The sequence below is a fragment of the Bombyx mandarina genome, chromosome 08 (assembly GCF_030267445.1).
Source record: "Bombyx mandarina strain Sakado chromosome 08, ASM3026744v2".
NCBI classification, from domain to species: domain Eukaryota; kingdom Metazoa; phylum Arthropoda; class Insecta; order Lepidoptera; family Bombycidae; genus Bombyx; species Bombyx mandarina.
In genome coordinates, this window is record NC_143215.1 from 12731229 (window position 1) to 12741120 (window position 9892).

Here is a 9892-nt window from a genome sequence, read left to right on the forward strand (position 1 = left end):
ATCCGTAATGACGTGATAGATATATTATTATATAGTAGATTGATAACATGCAAACTAGGTAAGGTGGTAAGTTGTTATCCCTAATGGGAATGGAAAATTTAAATATTTTGTAGTATAGATAGATGAAGACAGAATTTGAATGAATGCACTATAAAATGTGTAATAATAATATAAAATAATAACTCGAAACAAATCACGCAAGGTTATCCGGCCCCAATTTAGGATTCCCTGTCTTATGGGTACCAGGACTGATAAACATACTTATATATGTTTAAATAGATGTATATAGATAATAAAAGAGCAAACAACCCTATTAATCACACAATCACACAATTTTTGCTCGATGTGGGAATCGAACCTGCGACCTTCGGCGCAAAAGTCAGGGCCGCTAAATACTGCACCATCGAGTCGAGTCAATTTGTGTTAACCAATCTAAATTCTACCACAAAAATTTCAAATACTAACCTATAATAAAGCCCGTAGCTTTGTTTTTAACTTTTCTCTGTAACTCAAGAATACAACGACTTTATAGTTTAACTAGCGACCCGCCCTCGCTTCGCTTCGGAAACATTAAAACACACATGAAACCAAAAAAATAAAATATTTTTTTTTTTAAAAAAGTAGCCTATGTTCATCAGGGACAATGTCGGCTTCTAATGGAAAAAGAATTTTTCAAATCGGTCCAGTAGTTTCGGAGCCTATTCGAAACAAACAAACAAACAAATCTTTCCTCTTTATAATATTAGTATAGAAGTATAGATTTCAGCTGATAATATAGTATATACTAGCGGATCCGACAGACGTTGTCCTGCGTAAATTCATTCAAGTCGACACAGCCGTTTAGTTTCGAATATATTAAGTGTATAATCTATGGTTTAGTTGTAGTATAGATATATAACCTAAATACCGACTGCAGCGCCATCTGCCGGGCTGATTTGTGAATCTAAACCATCCAGGGTGCCACCCAAATGCATACAAAAAAATCATTCAAATCGGTCCAGCCGTTTAGGAGGGGTTCAGTGACAAACACACGCACAGAAGAAATATAATATATATATATAAATTATCTCAACGACTTAGGACGTTGAAAGCACTCACGAATGGAACGCGTGTGACAAGTACGTAATGAGATAAACGCGGCCAAAGTACGAAGAAAGTTTTGAACGATACGGGTAAGTACAATTACTTGGACTTCGTGTGGTTGTGTTAAAACTCGGAAAAAGTAAGCAAAGACTATGCATGCGTGTTGTGTCAAATACATTGTAGTGTGTGTAATGTTTTTTTTTGTTGATTTAATCTATTTTTAATGCATAATTTAAAAAAAATAGCATTTTGCACTCCTTCTCTATATTCTCTATAAGCGTGGGAAATTTCATACTCCTCCATCCGCGCAATGTTCGTAAAAAGGGGTACAAAGTTTTTGCTTCACATATTAATATGTAGATTCAAAGATAATTTTATAGTTTCGCTCTCAAAAATTATGACTAGCCACTGACTAGACATATTCAATTCCCAAAAAAATTAATAATTAATAATAATGGATCTTATTGGTTATTATTAATTCTATTAAAATGCATTTAAGTCTTTCCAAGCCTATAATTGATTGATTGATATTGATTTTGTCATTTTCTTAGTGGTAATAGAAACATTTAGAATTTAAAAAAAACGCAGATCATAACAATACCAAATCATACAGCCGCGCACTGGTAATATGGTGATAATATCTTTATATATATATATTTCTTCTGTGCGTGTGTTTGTCACTGAAATCCGCCTAAACGGCTGGACCGATTTTAATGAAATTTTCTGTGTACCTTCAGGTGGATTCGAGAATGGTTTCGATTTACAAATCAGCCCGGCAGATGGCGCTGCACTCGGTATCTAGGTTATTTATCTTTCCTAAAAATAATTTATATGGCAAAATATGAATATAATTTGTTCTTTTATGCTAAAGTTCTCGATAGATTGAAGCTTTGGAATTAATAAAAATCCCTGAAATGTACTAACCTCAATAGCTCTTCGTTCGAATTACAAGATATGTACATATGTATCTCAATTAGTGCAATCAGTAATATCGTGCTATGCTCTCAAGAATGTACCAAATGGCATTCGTCGTCTCGCTCGTTACAAATGAATCAGAGAGAGATGGAAATTACGTGTTATTAATGGTGTTGGAACCCAACCGGCCGGCCTTGGTGATGTCATCGTATGCAGACTCGTTGTTTTCGTTCCGAGTTTCGAGATAGGGTCTGTTTATTAAACCCTGAACGAATTAAATACGAGTGAGTGGCTGTACCAGTTTTTTTTTTTTTTATTGCTTAGATGTTTGGACGAGCTCACAGCCCACCTGGTGTTAAATGGTTACTGGAGCCCATAGACATCTATAACGTAAATGCGCCACCCACCTTGAGATATAAGTACTAAGGTCTCAAGTTTAGTTACAACGCATTACTGCTTCACGGCAGAAATAGACAGGGTGGTGGTACCTACCCGCGCGGACTCACAAGAGGTTCTGCCACCAGTAAAAACCAGCTTACATTACCAACAGTGTTCACTAGGGGGTAATTTAAGTTTATCTATTCCTATCGCCATAACGACACCATACTCTTTCTAAAACCACAAATGTTCTTAAGATACATATTTTCTTGGACATATTATTATTTTAAGTGTGTGAATAACAGAATATGGCGATCCTTAATAAAAAATAAGATCAATCGTTTATTATTACAAAACTATTTGTTAATATTACGTTAAACTTATTTATTAATAGTCAATAACTCAAAATACACCTATGGACTGTTTTAAATAAATTATTTTAATTTAATCCTTTTTTATTTGTAAATATAGATAAAAAAAATAGTAGACTAGTAAATTTAAACACTCAAGTAAACATATTTTAATAATTTACGTTTTTGCAAGAATAAATAAATAAGTTAGTAAAAATTTTTTTATTATTTTTAATTTACGGAATACAAATTGATTTTTAGTTAGTTAAATGTTACGTGTTTATTGACAAGAGTTCGCTGACGGCAGCTTTTGTACAATTTATTGTTATTATAAATGATGCATTTCCGTTCTGTCATTTATCTGTATTTATTTAGATTTACTTATATACACAATAAAATCGCTTAATACTAAATATTTTAAACAAAGGCTGTATGTACAAAGGTACTAAATATAACGTTGGCCTCAATATATTAAAAAAAAAAACAGCATTCTGTAATACATACCTAATTATTTAGTTTCTATTTCTATCGATATACAAAGTCAACAGTGTGAAAATCGTTATTAAAGCAAAGTTGTTGAATATAGTGGATTTGTATTAAAATTTGGCAAACAAACAACACATACGAGAGTAAAAACGGTGTTTGTGATTCATAATTTACTGAATAACGCGCAGAATTCAACCGAATGCCCGTGACCTTAGCTTCGTTTCGGTACACGTGCACTCGCGCGACTTGCGCGGCTTACATGTTGTCAATCGACACCCTATTTACATATGGTCGATATAACAGTACCTCGTGCCAGTTACCTGCCTACCAGTACTAGAACCTTACCGTACTTTATTAAGAAATTGACGGTACCAAAGGAAAACTGTCAAAAATACGTCCGTTTTTAAGCTAAAGGTTTAGCGCGTAGCTATCACAGAACGTAAGATATTTGAGAGATGCCTGGATCTCGCTAACGACATTTTCAAGATAAGCTTGCATACAGTATACAAGCGACCAGCCCTCGTTTCGCTTCGGAAACTGTAATGTATTATTAATTTCTCCACTATTTAATGGATGTTATTATACATATATACCTTTCTCTTCAATCACTCTATCTATTAAAAAAACCGCATCAAAATCCGTTGCGTAGTTCTAAAGATTTAAGCATACAAAGGGACAGACAGATATAGGGACAGAGAAAGCGACTTTATTTTATACTATGTAGTGATGATGCAAGTTCTGAACGATAACATTCCGACCGTCGCGTCGTTATATCGTCTTTTCGCATTAAAAGTGTACAATTTCCAAAAATATTCGAAATTGAGTTAATATGCGGAATCATTTGATATCACCAGTATTTTTATCATAAATACCTACGAATAAATAGACTTATTATTTATTCGTAGATAAATACTGTCAAAAGAGCGTAGTTTCGTTTTTTAGTTTTTTTTAGTTTACCTATGTTTTGACTACTATTAACAAAATTTATACATAATTTTATCTTACTTTAAAAGACAGATAATGTAACTGGTAAAAAATAAAAAATAAAAGTTGCAAAGGTGATTAATATTAAAAATACTACATGTTAAACCTTTAAAACACTCTTCGGTAAAATTAGTAAGTTTTGAGATTATACAGTTTTAATACGAGAAGACGATATTTCAATTCGGATCCTCCCGATCCAGTATCGGTGCTTTTAGGTACCTCAAGCACCGGTCACTGTTCTTATCGTGTCCGGCGCTTGCGGCGAAGGGTTCGGCGAGTAAATTAACCCTCAGACACAGTCCACTGAGTTTCTCGCCAGATCTTCGCACCGGGTCGCGTTTCCGAAGGACAAAAAATCCGTCCGTTAGCTTACAGAGTAATCTCACCCGCTCGCTGGAAGATGTTGCTTTGGCGTTACCTCGCTAAAGGCGAGAAATTATTTATTACTAGCTTTTGCCCGCGTCTCCATTCGCGTGGAATAAATACTTTGGCATAACGCTAAGTTTTCCCCGCCACTTAATTTACGTAGAAAGTGAAAATATTTTTGAAATATATTTAGAATGTTAAGGAGCTCTTTAAGCCCCTATTTTGGAACATTCTATATTGGTACTCCACTTGTATTGGTCTTACCGCGATGTTATATAGCCTTCCTCAATAAATGGGCTATCTAATACTGAAAGAATTTCAATCAAAATCAAATCGGACCAGTAGTTCCTGATATTAGCGCGTTCAAACAAAGAAACTCTTTAGCTTTATAATATTAGTATAGATTAACATTTACCATTTTGTATAAAACCTCAATCGAGATATCACAGACTACTTTCTTACTTGTGAATTGTGAGATTCTTTAATCTATAAAATTGATTTGACAGATAGAACAAAAAGGAAGAAGGATGAATAACCACAGTTCTGTATTTGAAATATGCAAGATCAAATGTTTTTTCCGACTTCAAAACGCTTTCATTGTACTCCACAGAGGTGTAGAAATGCCCTAAGTTGAAAGAATCGAAACTCAAAATGTTCTTGAAGAAAATTAGTCGGGTCTTGTTCCTAGGAAAACTTCCTTGTAGGTATTTGTAACGTTTTGATTTTTTAAATTTATTGCTTGGATGGGTTGTCGTGCCCTTAGCCCAACTGGTGTTAAGTAGTTACCGGAGCCCATAGACACCTACAGCGTAAGTGATGCCACTCACCTCGAAAATTGGCAACACTTGATAGACACCTGAGTTCTAATTTTTTTATTGCTTAGATGGGTGGACGAGCTTCACAGTCCACCTGGTGTTAAGTGGTTACTGGAGCTCATAGACATCTACAACGTAAATGCGCCACCCACCTTGAGATATAAGTTCTAAGGTCTCAAGTATAGTTACAACGGCTGCCCCACCCTTCAAACCGAAACGCATTACTGCTTCACGGCAGAAATAGGCCGGGTGGTGGTACCTACCCGTGCGGACTCACAAGACGTCCTATCAGTAAAAAGTAGTGATATTCAAAAATTTGTATTAGACTTAAAGAATTTCATTTACAACAATAAGTTTCCTGAAACCCAAATAGCTGTCCCGTTGAAAATTTTCCAATCCTAATTAGAAAGACATTATTCCATCCATTATGGCAGTCAGAGAGTCGTTGACCTACATTTGTGATAGAGTCGTTATTGAATTATCTTGCGCAACAACTGCATCACGACGCGACGCGGAGTCACCACGATCGAGCTTCGGGACTGCTGCATTCTGCAGTGGGTATCGATCGAGCTTAGCCTCGCGATGACGTCATCGAACTTCCTAGCAAGTTACACGTAGCATACATAGAAAATCTTTTATTTCTAGAAGATTCTGTATTGTATTTCTTACTTTTCTATGATTATATCGTGACTGTGACGTAATCTAATAGAGAGTTATCTATTGTAAAACTATCATCACAAATATTTTCCGTGTCCAATGTGCAGTAACTTTTTTCCTTAACTAATCATTGGTAGCCTAATGGCTATTCTAACTGCGCGCGGAACAATTATGCGGATAGTTCTTTGGGAGTAAACGCTCACTTCGATAAAGCGGCACAACACGAGAACCCTCTCATCGTGGCCGCCGGAAACTACATTCCCGATCCTGCGGACAGAATGGAAAGCAGTGGACGTTCCCCAAACACGTCATTTCGGATCCTCCCGTTCCAATAAAGGTGCTTTTAGGTACCCCAAGCACCGGTCATCGTTCTCGCCGAACCCGTCGCTTGCGACGAAGGGCTCGGCGAATAAATTAGCTCACAGACACAGCCCACTGAGTTTCTCGCGGGATCTTCTCAGTGGGTCACGTTTCCGATCCGGTGGTAGATTCTGCGAAGCACATCTCTTGCTACGGTTCGTGATAGTAACGTCGTCAGGTTTGAGCCCCGTGAGCTCACCTACCAACTCAGTGAATCTAGAATAACTCCTCGAGGTTATGAGGTAGGAAAAAAAATCGGAGGTAGGTATCTGTAGGTGCGCTCGCAAACTCAACCTGAGACAAATTGCTAACACTAGCCCCAGCAAGAGCAGTGCTTCGCAGAATCTACCATAGGATCGGAAACGCGACCCACTGAGAAGATCCGACGAGAAACTCAGTGAGCTACTCTTTTTATGTATGGTGCAATGATTTTCCAGACGAAATTTACTGTGCGCCGGAATTATGGAAGATAGCTTTTGTCAATATGAGTTCAGAGTAATAGGTACTTTAGTGCTACAGTTAATTTAAATGATGCTATCCTTAAAACTAGTTTTCCCTAAACTTTACGCTGTGACGATTTTAATAATTATTAAAAGTATTTACTTTAGCGTTGCGTGACATGAGTCGTCATAATATTTATAATAGTTTAAAGTCATCGAAGACTGTGGACTGAATGACAAATGTGTTTCCTTATTGCATCGTCTTGAGTACAATTATGTTTGTGCGCAACACGAATTGTTTGAATAGCTAAAATGTTTGGTCAAGTCCTTAATATTGATTCTCGTGTGTATCTATAACAAGAGTTACTGCGTTCTTCGATAACATTTCGATATTATGTCGAAATCGGTTGAAATATCGGTATGAATATCGATAGGGTGGTGATAGGACCTCTTGTGAGTCCTCGCGGGTGGGTACCACCACCCTGCCTATTTCTGCCGTGAAGCAGTAATGCGTCTCGGTTTGAAGGGTGGGGCAGTCGTTGTAACTATACTTGAGACCTTAGAACTTATATCTCAAGGTGGGTGGCGCTTTTACGTTCTGGATGTCTATGGGCTCCAGTAACTAAACACCAGGTTGGCTATTAGCTCGTCCACCCATCTAAGCAATTAAAAAAAAGTTTTTTCTTTTCACAAGCATAACACTTATTATTTAAGTTCATATAAATCCAAATGTGTCATAAAATATAAGATACACTCATTCTATGTCCTATTCAAACGTGCTATACAGAAAAAGTTGTGGATAGAAAATTGTAACGGCTAATACATAACATACTTCCTTACAACCTATTACAATGTTATAAATGTGCATGATCTAATAGTATTGTGATTCATATATTTTTAGAATACATTCATGAGATTTTTCTTTATGCGATCACTGATTACTATTTAACTATGATCTTTAATTATTATTTTTTAAGATTTTATGTTATTGGTAACGCGACCTTTAAGCCGTATATTTTTAATGTTGATCATCTGAATGATGGGTTAATGAAATACTGCGAATGATAAATTATACTGTGCTGAGCAACCTTTACGAAGTAATTTTTATATCATCTATAGTTAGAATCATGTCGTCTATTAAACCCTAGAATAACGTTTATACTGTGACTGTCTAATTGACAGATGACGTAACACAAGTGTTCAGTGTTTTTCTTTTTTAGCTTGCACTGTTTGTACATTTAGCCACATACAAGGGTAAAGACGTATTACTTAACCCGGTGGTTCTAGGTTTTAGAGATTACAAAACCACCGAGCCATGGTAAAATATTGCGTAGTATAATAATTTTTAAGGCTTTTAACTTTGTAAATAGTATAAGTGTACTCTATAGTCGTATAGGGTATAAAGTAGCATGAGGTTAATTATTTTAGAATTCCAAGTTTGAAGTGGTAGAAACCACATACCTAGTCTGTAGGTATAATAACTGAATCCAACAAATGCAAACATTTTGTGTCCGTAATTGTTGCTAATGTATTATTTTCATTTTATTGCCAATGGCGATATATGGGGTTTTTCATGAGCACCCAAGAACATTCGTAACCTTATAATGTGTAGACATATTAGACCTTGTAGACCTACTGATACTTCTCCATCTTCCGTAGTGGTTTCATCTCCTTTACAAAACATTCCTCCTAATTCCTATGAAAATTATGTGCTGGTAATATTATGTAACCACCCTTCTGCACATTTCGATCGTAAAGAAATACATTCTGCAATATGCTTTCGGATTTAAGTGATAGTTACGGATATTAAACTAATGAAATAGAGATATCGTTCTCATGTCATTTCAAGGTAAGGAATTCATGTTGGTTGGACCTATGATCTCCGGTAATCAATTAATATAGTATAGGGAAGGCACTTCTGGCTGCTTGACCATAACGCAACACGGTTACCTATGCTCGATACAGCGAAGTCATATTCCGTCGCAATAACAAAAAAAATACGACGCAAAATATGTAAAATATGTAGATCAACTCTAGTAATATAGACAGTTATTGAACCGTTTGCCAGTGGAACAAAAAAAAATAGATTTCGTAAATTCAAGAGGGTATTGAAGCTGTCAGTTTTATGTATTCGTCATTTGTCATTCGTAATAAAAATTTATTCCCGGTCGGTAGGTAGCTGCGATTTGAATGATTTGATCGTGGTCCATACGGATATGACATTATACATAAATATACCTATCTAGGTACCTATGTAAGGAATATATCACAGAAATCAGATCAGATCAGGTAGTAATAGTTACCTAATCGTTTCGATGGAATACTTGAGTAAAACGAATCATTAAAGTTAATTTTATAAACAATATTATTTTAAAGGGTCTTACCACGATATTTAGATTTAAATATCTTGAGCTCATTAAAATTAAAATCGTGGTAAGAGCATGTTAATTAAATAATAGTGCGCATAGTTAAATTGTTTTAATTTTGTTTTATTTTTTAAATTATGATACATAGCAAAACTACTCCAAAATCTATCTGTTTCAATTGGTAATTATACTTATTAATTACGACGAGCATATTTTTTGTAATTTCATACGGACCTACAGAGATGAAACGCTATCTACGTAAAAATGAGACATGCTTACATGCAAACCTAATAGCACTTCAAAAATAAACTTACGTTTATTCATCATTTAATTATGTAATTAAAACAAAAATGTATTCCGAACTTTACCTGCGATTCCGCTGAACATTTTTGCGTTTTATTTATAAAAAAGCACAACACGTTTATTATGATCACTGAATAATTTTCACCGGCTCTTTTAATTTTTCTATACTTTAGCAATACCGAGATCGGACTGCCGACGACACTGCGGTTGAAATGCGGCGATCGAAATACCTCCAAGGTTCAACTGACTGTCGACGAATCACGAATAAACTATACTTTCAAAGCCGATCCCGAACCGAGAGACGTATTTTTATCTATTACGTCATCGCGGGCTGCGTTTTGTTCTTGCAAAGAATGTTCTCTATAGCTTTAAAAAAATAAAGTAAATAT

General features: G+C 35.6%; 1 protein-coding gene across 25 annotated transcripts in view; it reads right to left on the minus strand.

Annotated features, from left to right (window-relative positions):
* The window catches only part of LOC114242919 (uncharacterized), a 49795-nt gene extending 40001 nt beyond the window's left edge, over window positions 1–9794 (minus strand). For 13 of the 25 annotated variants that reach the window (XM_089729580.1, XM_028174239.2, XM_089729581.1 and 10 more), the window contains exon 1: window positions 9569–9782. In XM_089729580.1, the coding sequence (XP_089585706.1) occupies window positions 9569–9587 (19 nt within the window). In that variant the 5' untranslated portion in view covers window positions 9588–9782. Of the gene's footprint in view, window positions 1–9568 lie in introns of all 25 variants that reach the window. The other 12 variants (XM_089729582.1, XM_028174234.2, XM_089729588.1 and 9 more) reach the window with 4 other exon arrangements.
* Between the last annotated feature and the right edge of the window lie 98 nt (window positions 9795–9892).